The sequence below is a fragment of the Lissotriton vulgaris genome, chromosome 2_1, assembly GCF_964263255.1.
Source record: "Lissotriton vulgaris chromosome 2_1, aLisVul1.2, whole genome shotgun sequence".
In the NCBI taxonomy this organism is placed as follows: Eukaryota; Metazoa; Chordata; class Amphibia; order Caudata; family Salamandridae; genus Lissotriton; species Lissotriton vulgaris.
In genome coordinates this window covers 984718726-984740003 of record NC_141687.1, presented here as the reverse complement: position 1 = coordinate 984740003, position 21278 = coordinate 984718726, and the positions used below count along the sequence as shown (strand labels likewise).

Sequence of the window (21278 nt, the reverse complement as noted above, 5' to 3'; positions counted from 1 at the left end):
AGCCATTTTCGTTTTTCAGTATTGCAAGGCTACCTGTTCTCCATAGGCCAGAATGGGCTGTTAGACTATTACATGTTTATAATCCTAACTGTCTCAGAGAACATGGTAGAAATTCTAGTTTAGTATGCCTGAACTCAGAATGATAAAATACATCTTTTAGTGACGTTGGTTTTAACATTCTGTGTTTGCAAATACCACTTTTAGAAAGTAGGTATTTGCTTGTCTAACCATTCAAACCTGCCTCTGCTAGGTTGTGTATTCCTTTATCTGGTTTTGTGAGTGACAGGGCTGGGGGACAATTTCTAAACAGACGAATGAGAACAAGCACAGTAATGATCAGTGCTTGAATGAATGACATTTTATTTGTATGGGGTTGTGAAGCAAATTACAACTCTACTCCATTCATTTCCTGTCTTCCATAGCTGCTGAGAATGATTCGAGCCAAACAAACGCCGAGACGAAAGTTCTCTTTCATTAGCACTTTTTTCAGGGCTCCCGAACGAACGCAAATTAAGTTCGGGCAGCAACTCGATTGCAAAAGAGTTGCTGCCCGAACTTAATTTGCATTCAAGCACTGATCATTACTGTGCTTGTTCTCATTCGTCTGATTAGAAATTGTTTGATAGAATGCTCAGCCAACTATTTGTCCTAAAGATGACCATGTATTAATGACAAAGGTCGAAACGCCGTCAACGCTACTGTGGCCGCAATTTATGGAGGACACATTGTTTTGTTTGTTGTGGTTCTAGTTTTGTTCTGGAACTCCTTCCTTTATGTAACCTTTGTTTGTATGCCACTTGTCTGGTCGTGTATGTCCACTAATTGTTATATGTACCAGCTTTTATGTCTGAGCCTTGTGATATATTTTATATGGATTACATTTTATACGTTTTTCTAAAAAAAATTCCTATATGGGCCCCCAATTTCGTATTTTCTTCCTTTTTTCTTCTTTTTTGATGTGCACTTGATTATTTCTTGTTAAAATATGTTTGTAACTTTTGATACACTTTGAACCGTTGTTAGGAAAAATAGAAGTAATATTGGTATCATTAAGGTACATATGGATAACAACAAATGCCTGTCTGGGATATCAATTACGGAGTGTAAGCCCTGATGAAGAACATATGGTATGAGCGAAATGCGTTGACTGCTTGACTGCCTCCATTCAGCCATACCTTACACTTAACACCTCAGGTTACGAGAAATATCTTCTGGTAAGGTTTAGGCTGAACTCATTTCATCGATTGGTTTCATTCCCAACCAGAAATAACTGGGCCAAAGTCCTTCAGCTGTGTCCGTGTGATGATATTTCCTTACAATCAACGATGCACACAATTCTTTTTATGCAAATACTTCCATGACATCAGAAAAAAGTGGTTGATCCCACTATTAAAACAAACTGGACATAGACAATGCCGCATAGCATTTTTATACCTGCAGCAGATGGAAGGAGAGAGGACAACTTATCTCGTCGCGAACTTTTTGAAATGTACGGTCAGACACAGAGTGTTTTAAGCCAATCATCTGTTAATTAACAACGAGTCAGCCATTGAACTTTTAGCGAACTTTTAAAAGTACCAATCAAGTTTTAAAATTTAAAAGTGAGAACTTATACGAGTAGGCTTGTATTTTTAACATAGATTAATAGTACTATTTTCTAACCGAGCTTTACCCTAACAAGAACTTATATGTTTGTTCTTTTTACTTGTATATATTGAATTCATTGTAAACGAAATGAAATGCTTCATGATTGTTGTTCGCTTTTTATGATTTATATCCTAAATCGAAATAAAGCTCAATTGACTTGACTTGACTGCTTGACTGTTTTTTTTAAAGCAAGAAAAATAAAGAAATTCTTTCTACAACATCTTTCTAAGAGGTCTGGAGCTTTAATTTTGGACTTATTGAATTAATTGTGACATACAGAATTGACAGTGAGATGTTGCCTCTCCTTTTTTGCGATGGGTTGGGCGGTTTATCCATGGAGGTGGGAAGCGCCTTTTGTTCATAACAAGGGATTTAACCAGCAGTGCAGAGATCCTCATCCGGTTATGTTTACACATGACAAGTGACACTGAAAGAACTGGCAAAGGAATACAAATGACTCATTAATGTGCAGTACTTCCTAATGCATGGACCGTGTGCCAGTGACCAGGAAACAAAGTTAAGACAAACATTACAAAGCTCCAGATATCAAATAAAATACTAAAGTGGTGATCCTGTGAAAAACATGCAACAAAGGGACTGCAATGTAAAGGAGTTTCCTCTAACCTCACTACAGCGTTAGACACGTCAGGATACTGCAACTTGCTCTGTAAAGAGCACCGCCTCCAGGCTTTTGGGACAATCAAGGGCATTCATTTCAAGCTTGTGGAAGATGCAGGAGTGACGAGGCTTATTGGTCTCTAATTTGCAGTTCTATCAGTTGCACAAGAGCTCTGCATTAATTCCTGCTGTGACTGTCTATTCATCTGCAGCACGTTGAAGAAAAAATTTGATAACTGCCCTGAGCTCTATACCAAACCAAAGAACCGAAAAGGTATCTTTTTGCGTAGTCAAGCGAAAGGCAAGCTCACTTTAACGTGTACCCCCGAGTGGAAACATAACCACACAGCGCCGTTTAGTAACTTAATACACAACAACTAAGTCTGACGCCCTCCGGCCGCTGGAATTCGACTATTCTCCGTTCCTAAGAGACTCAAAGTAGTGCCAAATACCTCGGACGCTTTCCCCTCAATTTCCTCAATGTAGTCCCCTACTTAAACGATATGCTTAAACGATAGGCAGCTCCGCCCCTGGATATACTGTACAACGAGCCTTAGACCTCCTCCTGCGTTCTCCCTTGCCCCATGTGCTACTCTCACCTGTTACACTGCACTGAGCCTGTGCCCGCTCCCACGTCACCTGACTGCGCTCATATGGCAAGTAAATCTGAAAGATCTGCTTTCGAAAAAAGGCCAATTCGAACATACGCTCGGAAGCCGCCATCCTATCACTGCAGCTTGAGAATCAGAACCGTGTGGCGTCGAACGCTTCTGACATCACAGCCCTGCAATGTGATGTCACGAAGCCCAATGGACCATAAGGCTATCGCACAGACAGGGGAGTCCCCACTTCATCAAAGATAACAAAACAGAGACCTCTTTTGAGGGAATATGTCGGGGGCCACAGGGTCTTCTCCGGTTGATGGCTGGATCCGTTTTAGTGATATACCTGGTTGGCCCAGTTTCCTCTTACACTTTGGAAACATGGTATCACCCACAGAGCGGTTACGTAAGATGCTAAAATGTCTCCATTGTGACATGTCTTGTATGAAAGACTGGTAACCAGGAAACAAAGCATTTAACACAAGGATGCTAGAGGGGAGGACGACTGCTGGTGGCTGGAGCCGAAGGCAGGGAGAAGTTGAAAGCCACAGGGCCCGCCCACGCCCGAAACAAAGGGTCCAAGGTGAGTAAATAAAACACCCTCGTTAAACCGAATCCTCAAACTTTTACTTTAATCCTTTCCTTACCTTTTTCCCATGACTGCCTTCTTCATTTTCCTGTACCCCTTCCCTCCCTTCTCCTCTCCTTCCATCCTTTACGTCCTCCCCACCCTTGAATTTCCTACTGGTGCCTTCCTAATTGTACCCGCTGCTTTCCTTAGGAGGGTAACTATTGAAGTGCAATTTATAATAAAATAAAAAAAATAAGGCTATGGGTGGGTGTAGGCCCTGGTAGATTGCCTGGGTATTCAGGCATTCGGTCTTACTTTCGTGACCTATGCTGACGACATGCAGACCCTGCCTGCTCTATTTTATTGAATTTGCACCTCCTGAAGTGCGCAAATTCATTTTGAAATTTCTCAGAGTTAGTCCATGTGCAACAGACATCACAACCCGGAAACAGTAAGTAGTGATTGCCTCTCTATCCTTCAGAGCTGTGTTGTCAACAATGCATGTATTAGTGTTAAAGAAATCCCACGTTAAGGGAATGCACTTTGGAAAGCGTAAAAGCATACAAAAAGGTGCACAGCTCTGCCTGAGTCAGTGCAGCTGATGATGACTCGGCCCTGGTTCGCCTCGAGTTGGCAATGATAGTGTCTCATGCAGTTTTTACATCTTGTGTCACTGCAGAGGTTAGCTGCAGGGTTGGATTGGGATCAGGAATAGGTTTGGTCCACGTTTGCGGTTTGTGCCATGTTTTGCAAAACACTGCTTCAGTGTTAGAAATATTAGGAAACGATGGGTGTGGGGTGGTGGGGGGTCTCTAAAAGAGGTATGTTTTCTTAACTTCACTGAGACAAAAAAAAATTGCAAATCTTACCAGGACACCTGAATTTAAGTGAGGCTCTTCTGCTCAGGCCCCCTGCCTCTGCTCTATCTGCATACACTAATGGGTCTGGGCCATCGAGAGTCTGGTAATGGCACCTCTGACCTGTTGCTAAAAGGGAGGTAATAGAGGCCCATCTGCCTCCGGAGAGGCCACTCAAGCCCCCACCAGGCCTCTGGCACATCTGAACAGCACAGACACAGCCCAAATCGACCACCATGCTGGCCAAAAAAGCATTCCACAGCTGCACCTGGCATAACAGCCCATTCCCCATTGCCCAGGTGCCCGCCTTACCAATCCGACACTAGTTAGCTGGATGTGCTGTAACTCTCTCAACAATTATACTGAAAACATATATGCAACTCTCCTCCCATTTGGTCATCAAAGGGGGACCTATAGACCATGGCCTGCTCCTCCTCCCTTAACCTTAGTCAGATATCAGGGTTTTTGTATTGCTATTTCCCTCTCACTCCCCTCTGAGATCTTCTTGTTTTATCACTTTTGTTTATTTTGCACAACCATGCAATTGTTGTCTCTCAGTCTGATGGAGTGTATACCCCAAGTGAGTATTCTTTCCCAACTGGACAACTGTAACTCTTGTTATCTTGGTGTACCTGTGGTTTCATTTGCTAGATTCTCTCAGATTCAAAAGTTTGCGGCCTATGCCATCTTCCAATGTCCCCACTAGACTCATCTCTCCTTGTTCTTGGCATCCCTGCATTACCTCTGATCCCCTCTAGTATAAAATTGAAACCTTTCGACCTAGTTTAAAATTTTTTTCATCGCTCTTGTCCCACATATCGTTAAAAATAAGTTAATTCAGGCGAGATATGTGAACCTCCTCCGCCGGAGGACTCGGACTCTGATGCTAGTGTATGATCGAACTATGCCCACTTTTCTTACCTATTTATGGGTGATTAAGATTTACGAGGGATAGATTACTGGGATATACTTGAGAAGCCATGTGAAAATAAGTATATAAATACTGCAGATTTATGTCAACGTGCTGTGCGCACTGTACTGTCATTGAAATGCTATACAAACTGGTTAATAAAAATTGTTTATTAAAAAAAAGTTAATTAATTATAGGGCTTCTCGTCCTCTTCTTCAGCTTCTTCAGCTTCTTCTCAACTTCTGGTTTCCAAGACTCACCGCACTTGCTCTGGTGGTTGCACTTTTTCCTTCTCGGTGATCCACGGCCTGGAATGATCTTCCTCTCAATCACTGTCTGATTAATATTCATTTTGCCTCGGAAATCTCTAAGGACTTATCATTAGTCAATTTTTGGTGCAGGGGTACATTTAAAGAAAGCTCAGGCACAACAGCTGGCTGGTCGCATTCTGTTGTTTTTGTACATTTGCAGTACTTTTTTTTTTTACAGTAAATTGTGCCATTTGGAGTAATTTTCCCAGCAAATGGCACATAATTACATGAAGTGATGTAATGACATAACTTCAGAATATGTATAATAAGTGTAATATAAAATTTACAAACTTACAAACATTATGCCTGCTTAATTTACATTTCACGGTGGACTTTTTCATAGTCAGGATACCGTTGTATGGGTGATAGTGCACTTTACAAAACCATTAAGAGAACATAGCATATGTGGCCAACTCCTGATCCACAACAGTGAAGTCTGTGCACCCTGTGGCCTACAAGGATATGCACAGCTAAAGACTGTGCGCAGCCCTTAACGAGTCCATGGTGGGTGAACATAATGCATCAGAAAAACCCTAGAAATTCACAGAAAAAAACACAAAGACAAAAAAAGCCCTACATTTGACAGGTATGGTATGCAGCACTCAATGTACACGATAATTGATGCCACCTCCCATGCTCACTACACTTTACCGATGGCACAGGAAAAAAGAACAGACATTAGTGGAGGAAGTGAGTTGAGGTGTGAGTCGTGCATTGCATACAATAACTTGTGAATTTCAAGTCTTTTTGGGTTTGTGCTCTCTGAACCATTACTAGCATTTAGCTGTGGTTTATTGGGCAACCACTCTCACTTTCCACGGTTCCCTACTACCCTAAAGGCGTCCTACTGAGTCATATTCAATGATCTTGGCAAAACACTTTATTATGACTGGTGTTTGTGCTATCTAGTAATACAATCCTAATTAAAAATTTCTCTGCAATCACAGAATAGATAATGGTCCATGTTAATTTCTTGCTTAACCCATTTTTGGATTGTTCATCATAGAATATATTGGAACACACCTGTAACTGACTACATATTACTATCCTTTGCTTTCTAATATATGATTACACCTTTTTTATGGTCAGAGAAGACTGCCATCCAATCACTGGACTCAGTGGGACATTTTGAGTGCTTAAAGGTGCATGGTGATGGCCCATTCTCCATTCTAAAATGTTCTTTATCAACTGACTGACAGGTTATGGGACACTCTTGTTTACATATATGAAACAACAGGGAGAGAAAGGGTGTTAGACCATAGGTACGGAGGAAACTCCTGGTCCCCTTAATCAATTTTCAAAAAGAAATGGAGGAGTACATCCTAGAGGTCTTACAATGCCTCTATCTGCAGGGTTATGAGGTGCACACAGTGCCACACAACAGGGGACAGATCTGTCCTTTAACAAGACCCCTCCCTCACCAACCTAGTTGGTGACATGCTTCATCATCGGGGTCCCACCCGGACAGCCGACTACAGTGGAGCTGTTTTTTTGTTTTTTATATGTACAGAGCTACTAGTGGATGTTTAAAAGTTGTCCAACACTACTCACTCTTAGAATTTATTCTGGAGTGATTGGGCAACGTATAAAATAAAGTGGGACACCTTGGCCTGATTAGGTAGGCTGGTGGTGTCAAAAAAGTGGTGTAGTGAGTTAAAATATTGGTCTACATGTTTCAACCATGATGTAAGTATAAGGTTTTCGTCTGGACCAGTGGTGGTAGTCTGGGAGGTCTACACATGCTAAGGTGTACCCTGTCCTAGACTACGAGAAAAACAGAAGCCACAAAAATTGTGGTTTGTTTAAAAAGGATGTTCTTCTCCAAGATACCTAGAAAAAAACTCGTCAAGTATCGGCTTCATGGGCGTCCCGGTTGCCGCAAGCGATCTATGCTACAACTTGTGCATAGAATCGAAGAAGGCAGATTCACCTATCGTGCAACCTCATCGGAACCCCGTGGATCCACGGGGCTCTGACGAGTCTAGGACAGGGTACACCTTAGCGTGTGTAGACCTCCCAGACTACCACCACTGGTACAGACGAAAACCTTATACTTACATCATGGTTGAAACATGTAGACCAATATTTTAACTCACTACACGACTTTTTTGACACCACCAGCCTACCTAATCAGGCCAAGGTGTCCCACTTTATTTTATACGTTGCCCAATCACTCCAGAATAAATTCTAAGAGTGAGTAGTGTTGGACAACTTTTAAACATCCACTAGTAGCTCTGTACATATAAAAAAACAACCAGCTCCACTGTAGTCAGGTGATGTAGCACACCAGTATGGCACTCGGCTGTCCGGGTGTGACCCCGATGATGAAGCATGTCATCAACTAGGTTGGCGAGTGAGGGGTCTTCTAAAAGGACAGATCTGTCCCCTGTTGTGTGGCACTGTGTGCACCTCATAACCCTGCTGATTGTAAGACCTCTAGGAGGTACTCCTCCATTTGTTTTTGAACGCTCTTTTTTACTCCATCTCCAAGTACATTGGGGCTCCTTCTTGTTCAGAGTGATTACACCAATTCGGAGTAGTTACTTCCAATCAAAACTAGAGTAAATGTAACGCACAGAATAAGAGGAACAAATTGTTAAAGTCCTCTAGCACTTTAATAGCTGCTGAGGTACAGGGTCACTACATTGCATGACAAAAATATTGCAACCACTATGTCGTCCTAAACATTCCAATGCATGATAAGTCCGCAGAAATAGGTGTAAAGTTAAAAATAAAAAATATATACTCATCCTACTATGTGGGGTAGGCCAAGTAGTAGAATGCAAAATCTTCAAAGGGCGATATTCTCAACCTCAATGCAGTCACACACAACAGCTGCAGGAAAGTGGAAGCTGTAGCATTACTTCAACAAGCATTTGCAATGCAATAAGTCTCGCATTAGGAACGTTTGAGCTATTGGTATTGTAAATGACAATTTTTCTATTTCTGTGTTGGTTTTGAAAATAGCGAAATTAATAGCTTTGTCATTTACAATGCCAATAGTTATAACTTTCGCAAATGTGACACCTATAGCATTTGTAATGCAATATGTGTTGTATTTACGTGACTTAGATGTATTGATAATACAAATAACAATGGCTTTTATTTTTTTTTAAATATAGATAGAGGGAAGGCGATGGAGTGAGGGAGGGCGATGGAGTGAGGGAGGGCGATGGAGGGAGGGAGGGGGAGGGAGGGAGGGCGATGGAGGGAGGGAGGGCGATGGAGGGAGGGAGGGCGATAGGGAGGGAGGGCGATAGGGAGGGAGGGCGATGGATAGGTGGTTGTGTGTGGTTGTGTGTGTGTGGTTGGGGGTGTTTGTGTGTTGTGGGTGGGGGGTGTGTTTTGTGGGTGGGGGGGTGTGTGGGCGTTGTGTGTGTGGGGGTGTTGTGTATGTGTTTGGTTGTGTGCGCGATGGCTCAGCAAGATCTAAAAAAGTTGACACTACATGTAAATCGTTTTTTCGTTTTTCAATCCGAGATAAAAAATCCAAACTCCAATTCGAGGGATAATTCTGGCTGGGTGAAAATAGAGTACCCTTTCCTCCCTGAAAAAAACGACGAATGGTAGGATTCCATCGTTGGATACAGTAAAATAATCAGAGTAACAGGAAGGATGACTTCCATAATAAAGCGAGAAGGGCAGACGGACTCAGTGTTGACATTAAAAGAAGGCTCTTGGCAGATGGTCAACGCCTTTAAAAAAAATCCAGGTCAAAGAACGAGATGGGCACTCACAATATGCGACGGGGTTGTATCTGAAGGGAGGCTCTCTTGGAGGGGGAGGGGAGGAGTAGAGCAGATGTGAGCGGTAAAGCTCCATGATTGATACATTTTATTCTGGCACTGCAATAGTGTGCTCATTATTTCTGAAAGACATGCTTCAATATAAATCAAACTAAACTCTAGCATTATCTCAAACACGTAACTTAATTTACCAAGGAATAGTACTCCATGGGACGTTTTCTTCATTGAACATGACGAAAGGGGCTAAGGCTACTTACTGCATTTTCTAGGAAGCTGTGCAGTTCAGAGGGGGCACAACAAAAACAGTGGCGTTCCATTGCCTAGAAGACAATATCAGCAATTATAGACAGCCAATTTGTGGAAGGCAGCAAGGCCGACACCCCCACGGGCACTGCCTCAAAACATCACACGCTCGACTGGCATTAAAGCGTAGTCCGCGCCATCGTTTCTCGTGGACAGTCGGATTCTACAATAACATAACTATATTAGTGGGGGTGAGGCATTGTATCTCCTAATGAAGAGCTTTTTCTTTGTTTTTCCAATCAGGAGTTAACAAACAAAAAACAAGTATTTTGTTTGCTCACCATTGTCACTATTACCTTTACTACCTCGTATTTTGGGTTGCTCATAGTTTTTACTACCTCATGTATTTTGTTTGCTCACAATTGTCACTATTACCTTATGTAAGTAACGTATGTTTTTGCAACCTGTTCTTTTGTAATGTTTCTCATTATGTTTCATTTCTGTTCCTAATGTGAAGCGCTCTGACGCCTTCGGGTAAAGTTCGCGTTATATAAAAATGCATAAATACATGAATAAATAAATACCGCCTTCGGGTAAAGTCCGCACTATATAAAAATGCATAAATACATAAATAAATAAATACCGCCTTCGGGTAAAGTCCGCGCTATATAAAAATGCATAAATAACTAAATAAATAAATACCGCAAATCACCGCCGTCACTCTGCCGGCCTGCGACCAGGAAGTCAGGCAGGCCGGCGCGACAACAGGAAACAGGAAGTAGGAGGGCGGGAGCCTACCCCGCCTCCCACGGAAGAGCCGAGATTGGACGGAGCCGTGTTTGGAGCACCGGAGCAGGCAGGATCCTACCCTGCGCCCCGGTGCCGAAGGAGGGAAGAAGAGTCCTGCTGCCGGGCCCTGCAGCTGAGGAGAGCCGCCGCACGAAGGAAGCCGGTGAGTGGGTTGCTGAGCGGGGGGAAGCATGTGCGCGCGCGAGTGCGGGGGGGGGGAAGCATGTGCGCGAGTGCGGGGGGGGCAGGCTTTGTATGTGTGTGTGCGTGCGTGTGTGTGACTGTGGGGGAGGGGGGTGTGTGTGTGTGAGCGAGTGTCTGTGTGCCTGTATGTGTGTGCCTGCGTGTGCATGCGCTCGCCTGTGTGTGCGTGCGTGCATGCAGAGGGGTGGGGGCTGCCTGCCTGCGTCTGTGTGAGCAAGGGCTGTGAGTTACTCTGCGCATGCGCGGATACTCTGCGCAGGCGCGGGTCAGACGCGCGCTCCCGCGGTGAAAACTGCGAAGGAATTACGCTCGTGTCAGATTGGTGTCCACATTCCCAATAACGGGCCACAATAGGTCTGAAGCAGACACCCTCAATGCTCACGCATTGAGCGTAGGTCTGCTCGACCTAAAAAGGCCTGTATCAACTGTATTATAATGATAGCCAAACTCCGACCCATTGATTAATCAGCTCCACCTTTATTTCACGAGTTAAAGTTCTCAGCACATCCGCCAACGTCTATTTTTGCATGTGCATCAATATTTAAAGTGACATGCAGTTTAATTATGTATTGTAGGAGACCATACACTAACACTCACTCAGATCACGTAATGCTGTGGCACGAAATCCTTCCTACCCTATTTATTCAATGTTTCTTATTTGGAGCCACATAGCAAAGTTAGCTCAGCCACCCTGTGGTGCAGCGCGCTGGCACTTCAGCTTTACGTTTACTCATTATAACAGCACTAGTACGGCTTTGACAGCAGAGGCATGCGCTCTGCTTAAAATGTGTGACTTTCCATTTCAGTGCGGCGATGCGGACCACCACAATGAAATGTGTTACTCTAACGCTTGATGCGTGGTTCTCGACAGGACTGGCTAGCCAGGGTGTGTTTAACAACCCTGGATTTGAGGTACAACCGATCACTGTTGTGAACAGCTCGTTGTATGATGCTTTAAGCATCCAATGCAGATTTGTCCAAGCTTTGCTGAAAGGATCATGTGGCTGCAGATTGAAAATTAAATTGAAAAAGCTTTGCTTTACAAATTTGGAATCCCTGGATCCTTCAACACTGCAATTGTTTGGGATTTTATAATAGGATACTTAGAAAGCCTACACCATTAATAAGATATTGTCCTATCCGATTGTCAAGGTTGAATGAGTATTAACAACAGCATTTAAATTTGCAATTGTTTTAAAAAAATCCTGATTATTTTCACTTTACTATGCATAGTAGTTGTGGAATATGACCTGTAAGGCATTATTCTAGAGAATTTATGTTTCATCGGTTTTTTATATAGTTGAACAATACCTACACCACTAGGATGTAAATCTCTGCCAGTTATTTATGCTTAATTTTTTGTCACCTGTACTTCTTATTTTTGCACAAATCGTTTCACTAAAATGCAGGAATATTAATTGACGTTCTGTTACTGTTTATAGGGCTGAACTTGAAATTAGCTATGCCAAAGGACTCCATAAAATGGCAAACAAACTTAAAAGAGCACTTGAGAAAATGAAGAAAAAGTAAGAAAAATTAACAACTAATGAAAAATGCTTTATCTGGTTAACTGTCTTGAACTATATTATGTTTGTATTTATAGAGTGCTTACTGTTGGACCCGGGGTCACCGGTCCACATGGGGTAGCCTGGCACAGAGTGGCGAGGCCTATTCTCTAAGGCAGTTGTGTTATGCTTGCGTCACACTCTCCACAGCAACCCAGCGCCCATCCACTAAAAATGACACCACACCAAGTTAGAAAAGTATGGAATGCTTTATAAAAATTCTTTGAGTTATCTTATTCCGTTAGTTATACATTGTTTTCACACATCAAGCACTTCCACAGTTAATTTCCTGCATCAATGAGAATTCAACATTACATTTAGTTCAAGAACCTTGTTCCTTAGAGGAATTGAGTACAGTAATACCACTTATTGCTCTAGATTTTCAGCCCGTACTTTTGTAGTTTAAATAAGATTCAGCCCGAAGAAAACACATTAGATATATCCAGCAAAGCAATATGAGGCATTATCACAGCAAGTTAATCCTTCTGCACATCTTCTTAAATAAAATTGGATTTTGCGTTTTTAAAGCAGGTGTCAGAACCATGTACTCCTGGTCAAATTAGTATGAGTGTTAAGTTCAGTAAATAACCTGCATTTGTTCCGGTGACTTATGGTACTCTGGCTTCTGTTTAACTTTTATATAGGGCCAACAGCAGCTCAATGAATGACAGTTTCCTAGCTCCAGTAGGGTAGTTCCACAAGTCTAGGCTCCCCTGGCATACACAAACTCTTGTAATTAGAATTCAGGAGAACAGGCCATCTGTTAGGCCCCTTGGGGATTTCTCTGATTTCGTATCCCTCACCAGCCCCCAGGTCCCGGATTACTTGTGGCTGGAATTTGTATAGCTTGAATTCAGCTGTCACAGGCAGCCAGAAGGTTTTTAGCGAATCGCACACTCCCTCCCAGGCAAGACCGGATCACGCACTGGGCCTGCGCTGGGAAAGAGACGCTTCTGATGCACGGCGATGTAAGGCCCCGCTGAGATCTTCGGGGGATTAGTTCCTCACCACAGGGCAGCCGCGATCCCAGGGGCCTGCGCAGGAGAGGAGCGTCTATGTTTCGGTGCCGCCCCCTCAGGGAAGCCGACAGGACCCCCTCTGGGCCTGCGCAAAGGGAGAGACACCTTCTGGCAGCGCCGCCCCCTTAGGGAAGCCTTCGCAGCAAGGGGCGGCCGGATCGGCCTCCGCGCGACTTCCGACTCCTCACCTCAGAAGGGAGTCGCACCACACACTGGAGGGCACCTCTATTCACGGGGCCCCAGCCTGATGTTGCAAGCCACGCTACTCTCCCACGCCACCGCAGAGCCTCCGCAGATCCGCCCGGGAGAGGGAATCAAAGGGAGTGTCCCACCTCAGCACTCCTCAACACCAGTAAGTCAGACAATATTTCCGCGCTACTACCTCTCAGAAGCGATGTCGTAAGGGAGGAAACGGGGAAGGGGTGGTTTTAACAGACCCTCAGGACAGTTCTCACTCCCACAGGACAGCGGTGCAGTTCGTGACAGGCAGAGCGGGTTCCACAGTTACTCTGGGTCAATCTGAGGAGAATGATAACTCCTTCTTTGGTATAGAAAAACACCCTCAAGGTCCCTCAAGATGACAACTTGGCAGGGTCAGGTCTAGAGGTAGGGGGGCAATAACAGCAGTAGGGAAGCAACCCTAAGGAGTAGTCAGCCCTTCCAGTTCCCTATCCCCCTGTTGCCACAGCCTGTACTCCAGCCCTTTGATGAACAAAATGGCAGCCCAGGTTCTGACCTTATATACCCTAGGTCCAGTTCACTAGAATGGGCCAGAAGGTTCTAGATCCCTCTACACTAACCTATGGGCCAAGCTCTGAGGTAAAATGTTGACAGTTGGCAGGCCACCATTTTGTGAGGGTACCTGCTCTATCCCTATTTTATAGGAGCACCTGCGCTAATAATTAGGAGGGACCACCCAAAGGGCCGACAGGTCTAACACGCATCCTCCCCAGCTGAAAGTGGGGAGAGCTACCCAACCCCTTGGGAGTTCTCATCACTAAGGTGGAAGTACCTCGAGAGACCGTCTGCGTTGGCGTGGTCCACTCCAAGCCGATGTTCCACCCTGAAGTCCATTCCCTGTAGGGAGATGGACCATCTCAACAACTTGGGATTCTCGCCCTTCATTTGCATCAGCCAACGAAGGGGCCGGTGGTCAGTCTGTACAAGGAAGTGCGAGCCAAACAGGTATGGCCGCAGCTTCTTCAGAGCCCATACCACCGCAAAGGCTTTCCGCTCAATTGCACTCCACTTCTGTTCCCGGGGGAGCAGTCTCCTTGATAGGAAAACAACAGGTTAGTCCAGACCCTCTTCATTGAGCTGCGACAACACTGCCCCAATGCCATGCTCTGATGCATCTGTTTGGACAATAAACTCCTTGGAAAAATCAGGGGCATTTAAGACAGGAGCTGCACACATTGCTTGTTTCAGAGTGTCAAAGGCTCGTTGACACACCTCAGTCCAGACTACCCGTCGAGGTTGATTCTTGGAGGTGAGCTCAGTTAGGGGTGCCACAATTGTAGCATACCCCTTGACAAAACGACTTTAATCTTGGGGGGCTCCCAGGCCATGATAGTCTCAATCTTAGCCTGGAGGGGCCGCACCGTTCCCCTGCCCACCAAGTGGCCTAGGTACACTACCGACCCCTGCCCAATCTGGCATTTGCTGGCCTTGATCGTCAAGCCAGCCTGTTTCAGGGCTTGGAGAACAGCTTGTAAGTGACACAAGTGGTCCTCCCAGCTGCTACTGAAGACTGCAATGTCATCTAGATAAGCAGCAGAGAAGGCCTCCATTCCGGAGAGGACCTGGTTCACCAGCCGCTGAAACGTGGCAGGGGCAATCTTGGGCCCAAAGGGCATCACACAGAACTGATAGTGGCCCTCAGGAGTGGAGAAGGCTGACTTTTCCTTGGCTCCATCTGTAAGGGAGATCTGCCAGTACCCGGATGTGAGGTCAAAAGTACTCAAATATTGGGCAGCTCCCAGCCGGTCAATGAGCTCATCCGCCCTAGGGATTGGGTGAGCATCAGTTTTTGTCACTGAATTCAGTCCTCGGTAATCCACACAGAACCTGAGTTCCGGAGTGGTGCCCGGTGGGGCAGCTTTTGGTACCAGAACCACCGGACTGGACCAGGGGCTACTTGAAGGTTCAATCACTCCCAGCTCCAGCATCTTAGTGACTTTACTATGAATGCTGACCTTCACCTTATCTGACAGCCGGTAGGTCTTGGACTTCACAGGTGGGCTGTCCCCTGTGTCCACATCATGGGTACACAGGTGGGTCCCTCCCGGGATAAGGGAGAACAGCGAGGAATACTGCTCCAGGACTTGACGGCAGTCCCTCCGCTGTTCAGGAGTTAGGGATGGTGAGAGGATCACCCCTTCCACCGACCCATCCTTCTCTTGAGACGAAAATAGATCAGGGAGAGGCTCACTTTCCTCTTCCTCCGCTCCATCAGTCACCATCATCAGGATGATCTCGGGCCTCTCATGGTGGGGTTTGAGGCGGTTGACATGGAGTACCCGATGGGGCTGCCTAGGGGTCTTAATATCCACTAAGTATGTGACCTTGCCCTTCTTCTCAATCACCTCAAAGGGGCCTGTCCAGCGATACTGGAGGGCACTAAGTTCTCCAGGCTCCATGACCCACACTTTCTGGCCAGGCTCCAACTCCACAGGGTGAGCATTGTGGTCATACCACTCTTTCATAACTGCTTGGCTGGCTTCCAGGTTGTCAGAAGCTTGCTTCCACAACTTAGCCATTTGGCTCCGGAAGGCCAGCATGTAGCTCACCACATCCTGGGGAAGCTTCCTGGGAGTCTTTTCCCATCCGTCTTTCACCAGGCTGAGAGGACCTCTGACAGGGTGCCCATACAGAAGTTCGAAGAGGCTGAAGCCCACTCCTTTCTGTGGCACATCCCTGTATGAGAACAACAGACAGGGTAGGAGGAAGTCCCATTTCCTCCGCAGGCTCTCAGGCAGACTTCTGATCATGCCCTTCAAGGTCTTATTAAACCTTTCCATCAAACCATTGGTCTGGGGGTGGTAAGGGGTGGAGAACCGGTAGGTAACCCCACATTCCATCCACATAGCCCGCATGTATGCTGACATGAAGTTGGCTCACCTGTCAGACACAACTTCCTTGGGGAAACCCACTCGGGTAAAAATCCCCATCAGGGCCCGAGCCACCGCGGGTGCAGTAACGGTCCTCAAAGGAATTGCCTCTGGGTACCGAGTGGCGTGATCCACCAGAACTAGGATAAACCTGTGACTGGCTGAAGTAGGTGGATCCAATGGCCCAACAATGTCGATGCCCACCCTTTCAAAGGGGGTGCTAACGACAGGTAGTGGTTCCAGGGTAGCTTTCAGCTTAACCCCTGTTTTCTCACTGGCTTGGCAAGACACACACGTCCTACATAAAGTGTCGGACGCCACCCTCATTTGAGGCCAATAGAAATGGGGACCAAGCCGGGCAAAGGTCTTGTCCTAACCCAGGTGTCCGGCCAAGGGTATTTCGTGAGCCAACTCCAAGGGGAAGGCTCGGTAATGTTGGGGGACTACCAAGGCTCGTGATGACCCGTGCACTGGAGCCTTGGGTTCACTGTAGAGGAGACCATCCTCCCAATACATATGAAAATTCCCTGCAATGTTACCTGCTACCTGGGCTTCGGCCTGTCGCCTCAGTCCCTCAAGGGTAGGGCACTCCTTCTGCCCCGACAAAACTCTTCCCTTGTAGGTCCTCCCTCCACATGCCAATCCGCAGGGATAGGTAGGTCCTCCAGGGAGACAACATCCCTCTCCATGGACTCCGGGTCCACCACCTCAGGTGTCCCATCCATCTCATGGGGTGTGGATGCCGAGGCAGGTTTCTCCTGTCCCCAGATTTTCCCCTTTTTGGCAGCCGGCTGTGTCTTTGTTCCAGACTCCAGCGCCGGCGAACTTCCCCTCCGGGCAGTCGCGGACCGTGTGCTTGCACAGGTCCAATCAGCTGTACTCAGCATCTCTGAATGAGTCCGGTATTCCACCTCCTTCCAAGCATTGTGCTCCATGTCATTCCCCAACCGACAATCGACTGGCACGGCAGGGCTTACCGCAACTCGAAGGAGACCTGCGACCCCTCCCCACTCAAAGGGAACTTCAGCCACAGAGTAGTGACCTAGTCTGCCGTCAGCCATCGCAGCGGGGTGGAGTACAGTTTGGATCACCTGCTCTGGGGACACCAGATGACTCCTTACCATGGTCATACTGTCACCTGTGTCCCTCAGAGCTTCCCCTCTCTGGCCATTGATGGTGACCCACAGCCCATACTTGGTAGTATTCGGGGGCACCTGGATCTTAGGAACCATCTCGCTGTCTCCCAGGGACACTAAAGCTATTCCCGCCCACTCACCTCCCTTATCTAAGGGCAATTCCTCCCTGAGCACTGCACTAGCCACTCCTGGGGTTTTTCCTCCAGTGGGAGGGGGTGGTCTCTTTGGGCACTTGACATCTTCTTTATAGTGCCCAATCCCACCACATTCATAACAGCGGACAACCCTTGGCTGCTGACTATGGTCAGGATGGGATTTTTTTTGTGGGTTGACTCTAGGAGTGAAACCTGATCCCTTTCCTTGGAAACTGTTTTGGGGGCCTTTGGAGAGCTCCCTCTTTTTGTCTCCCCGCTCTTTCTTCTGGGGAGCGCCCTGACTAGTCCTTTGGGAATCCCCTCCAGTCCCCTTTGAGGACACCCGGGTACTAGCCCAGATGTCCGCTTCCTCAGCAAGCTTCCTAGGGCTAGTCAGCTTGCTGTCCACCAGGTGTTGACGCAGTTCTGGAAAACATTTCTTGAGTAGATGCTCCTTTAATAACAGGTCATACAACCCCTTGTAGTCAGTCACCTCACTGCCTTGCACCCAAACTTCTAGAGCCTTCTTAGCATAGTCCAGGAAATCCACCCAGTTTTGTGTAGCTAGTTTGTGGCTGTTTCGAAATTTCTGCCTGTATTTTTCAGGGGTCAGCCCAAACTTCCTGATCAACGCTACTTTCATGGTGGGGTAATTGGTTTGTTCCTCCTGCTCTAAGGCTAGAAGCGCATCCCTCCCTACCGGAGGCATATACTTGTACAGGCCGCCCCCCCAATGACTCTCTGAGATCCCATGGGCTCTTAATGAGACCTCATAGGCAGCCAACCATTGGGCAATGTTGTCCCCTACACTAAAACTGGCGACTACGTCTTTGGGCAAATAGGGTCTGGGTTCCCTGGTAGTTTCTTTCGGTACGCTGCCACCAACAGGATTATTGGAGGTCCCTAACTGTAGGGCTTTGAGGTCTAACTCCCTCAAACTTAGTTCATGAGCAAGCCTCTTCTCCTCCCTCTCCTTTTCCAACCTAGCTAACTCCCATTTTAATTGTCTTTCCTCCATCCTGTCAGCTAACTCCGCTGAGGTCAGTCTCCTTCCCGACACACTGCTGCCCACCCTCGAAGGTGTCCTAGGACCTGGCAACAGATTCCCCCCTTCGGTTTGGTACAACATGTCTACTTCAATGACAGTGTCATGATGCTCCTCTTCTTCCTCCTTTTTCCCATCTGGGTGAGCTTCCACCCATGCTCTAAGGCTGGTTTGAAGTTCCACCTTCTTCGCACCACGCTTGAAAAACACCCCCTTTTCCTGGCAAAATTCCCTAAGTTGGGCCGCTGTGTAGGTCTCCAACTCATCTAACTCAAACTCCATTTTACCAGGTGGGACCTCAGACAGCTATTTTGGAGTACTTCAAGAAAGAGGCGTCAAATAAGACTACTTCTACCCACCACCAGAAAGGAATTTGGAAAAACAAAAACTTCCAATTAGGGAGACCACTAGGCGAAAACTCCCGGTGTAGGGTCCGTGGTGCACACTAAGCCACTGTCAAGTGGACCCAAGCACAAGCCCTGATCCCACCACTGAACACCAATTTGTTGGACCCGGAGTCACCGGTCCACATGGGGTAGCCTGGCACAGAGTGGCGAGGCCTATTCTCTAAGGCAGTTGTGTTATGCTTGCGTCACACTCTCCACAGCAACCCAGCACCCATCCACTAAAAATGACACTACACCAAGTTAGAAAAATATGGAATGCTTTATAAAAATTCTTTGAGTTATCTTATTCCGTTAGTTATACATTGTTTTCACACATCAAGCACTTCCACAGTTAATTTCCTGCATCAATGAGAATTCAACATTACATTTAGTTCAAGAACCTTGTTCCTTAGAGGAATTGAGTACAGTAATACCACTTATTGCTCTAGATTTTCAGCCCGTACTTTTGTAGTTTAAATAAGATTCAGCCGGAAGAAAACACATTAGATATATCCAGCAAAGCAAAATTAGGCATTATCACAGCATGGTAACCCTTCTGCACATCTTCTTAAATAAAATTGGATTTTGCGTTGTTAAAGCAGGTGTCAGAACCATGTACTCCTGGTCAAATTAGGATGAGCGTTAAGTTAAGTCAATAACCTGCATTTGTTCCGGTGACTTATGGTACTCTGGCTTCTGTTTAACTTTTATATAGGGCCAACAGCAGCTCAATGAATGACAGTTTCCTAGCTCCAGTAGGGTAGTTCCACAAGTCTAGGCTCCCCTGGCATACACGAACTCTGTGATTAGAATTCAGGAGAACAGGCCATCTGTTAGGCCCCGTGGGGATTTCTCTGATTTCGTATCCCTCACCAGCCCCCAGGTCCCGGCTGACTTGTGGCTGGAAGTTGTGTAGCTCGAATTCAGCTGTCACGGGCAGCCAGAAGATTTTTAGTGAAGCGCACACTCCCTCCCAGGCAAGGCCGGATCACGCACTGGGCCTGCGATGGGAAAGAGACGCTTCCGATGCACGGCGATATAAGGCCCCGCTGAGATCTTCGGGGGATTAGTTCCTCGCCTCAGGGCAGCCGCGATCCCAGGATCCTGCATAGGAGAGGAGCGTCTATGTTTCGGTGCCGCCCCCTCAGGGAAGCCGACAGGACCCCCTCTGGGCCTGAGCAAAGGGAGTGACACCTTCTGGCAGCGCCGCCCCCTTAGGGAAGCCTTCGCAGCAAGGGGCGGCCGGATCGGCCTCAGCGCGACTTCTGACCCCTCACCTTAGAAGGGAGTCGCACCACACACTGGTGGGCACCTCTATTCACAGGGCCCCAGCCTGATGTCGCAAGCCACTCTACTCTCCCACGCCACAGCAGAGCCTCCACAGATCCGCCCGGGAGATGGAATCAAAGGGAGCGTCCCACCTCAGCACTCCTCAACACCAGTAAGTCAGACAATATTCCTGCGCTACTACCTCTCAGAAGCGATGTCGTTAGGGAGGAAACAGGGAAGGGGTGGTTTTAACAGACCCTCAGCGCAGTTCTCACTCCCACAGGACAGCGGTGCAGTTGGTGACAGGCAGTGCGGGTCCCACAGTTACTCTGGGTCAATCTGAGGAGAGTGATAACTCCTTCCTTGGTATAGAAAAACACCAGGACAAGGTCCCTCAAGATGACAACTTGGCAGGGTCAGGTCTAGAGGTAGGGGGGCAATAACAGCAGTAGGGAAGCAACCCTAAGGAGTAGTTAGCCCTTCCAGTGCCCTATCCCCCTGTTGCCACAGCATGTACTCCAGCCAGCCCTTTGATGAACAAAATGGCCACCCAGGTTCTGACCTTATATACCCTAAGTCCAGTTCACTAGAATGGGCCAGAAGGTTCTAGATCCCTCTACACTAACCTATGGGCCAAGCTCTGAGGTAAAATTTTGACAGTTGGCAGGCCACCATTTTGTGAGGGTACCTGCTCTATCCCCATTTTGAAGGAGCACCTGCGCTGCAGTATTAATAAGTAATAATGAGGCGCCCAAAGTTCAAGGGTCAAAACCAGAAAAAAAATGTAGTGGACACCCAAGAAAAATACAGATGCCAAAAAAAAAAAGGGATAAAATAAATAATAATTAGGAGGGACCACCCAAAGGGCTGACAGGTCTAACACTTGCCGTAAGCCTTCCGAAGCCTATTTTTTCAAACGGTCATATAACATTATTTATATGGTGTTTCACGACAGGCCAGGTCACAAAGCACTCCAATTTTCATCAGGTTCCTGTACACCATTCAGAGTGCATGGTTCAAAGAGTGTTGTTAGGTTGGACCTATAAGCTCTTGCACTACCAGAACATGTTAAACTTAAATCGAAATGCCCTACTTTTTAAATATTGTGCACCTGCC

The 21278-nt window shown here is 46.5% G+C and overlaps 1 protein-coding gene across 18 annotated transcripts in view; it reads left to right on the top strand.

Annotated features, from left to right (window-relative positions):
* NOSTRIN (nitric oxide synthase trafficking) overlaps positions 1 to 21278 on the top strand; it is a 709159-nt gene that overhangs the window by 77510 nt on the left and 610371 nt on the right. For 13 of the 18 annotated variants that reach the window (XM_086956574.1, XM_086956575.1, XM_086956569.1 and 10 more), the window contains one exon: positions 11941 to 12024. The exons of the other annotated variants lie outside the window; for them this stretch is intronic. In XM_086956574.1, the coding sequence (XP_086812700.1) occupies positions 11941 to 12024 (84 nt within the window). The remainder of the gene's footprint in view (positions 1 to 11940; positions 12025 to 21278) is intronic. 18 annotated transcript variants of the gene reach the window in all.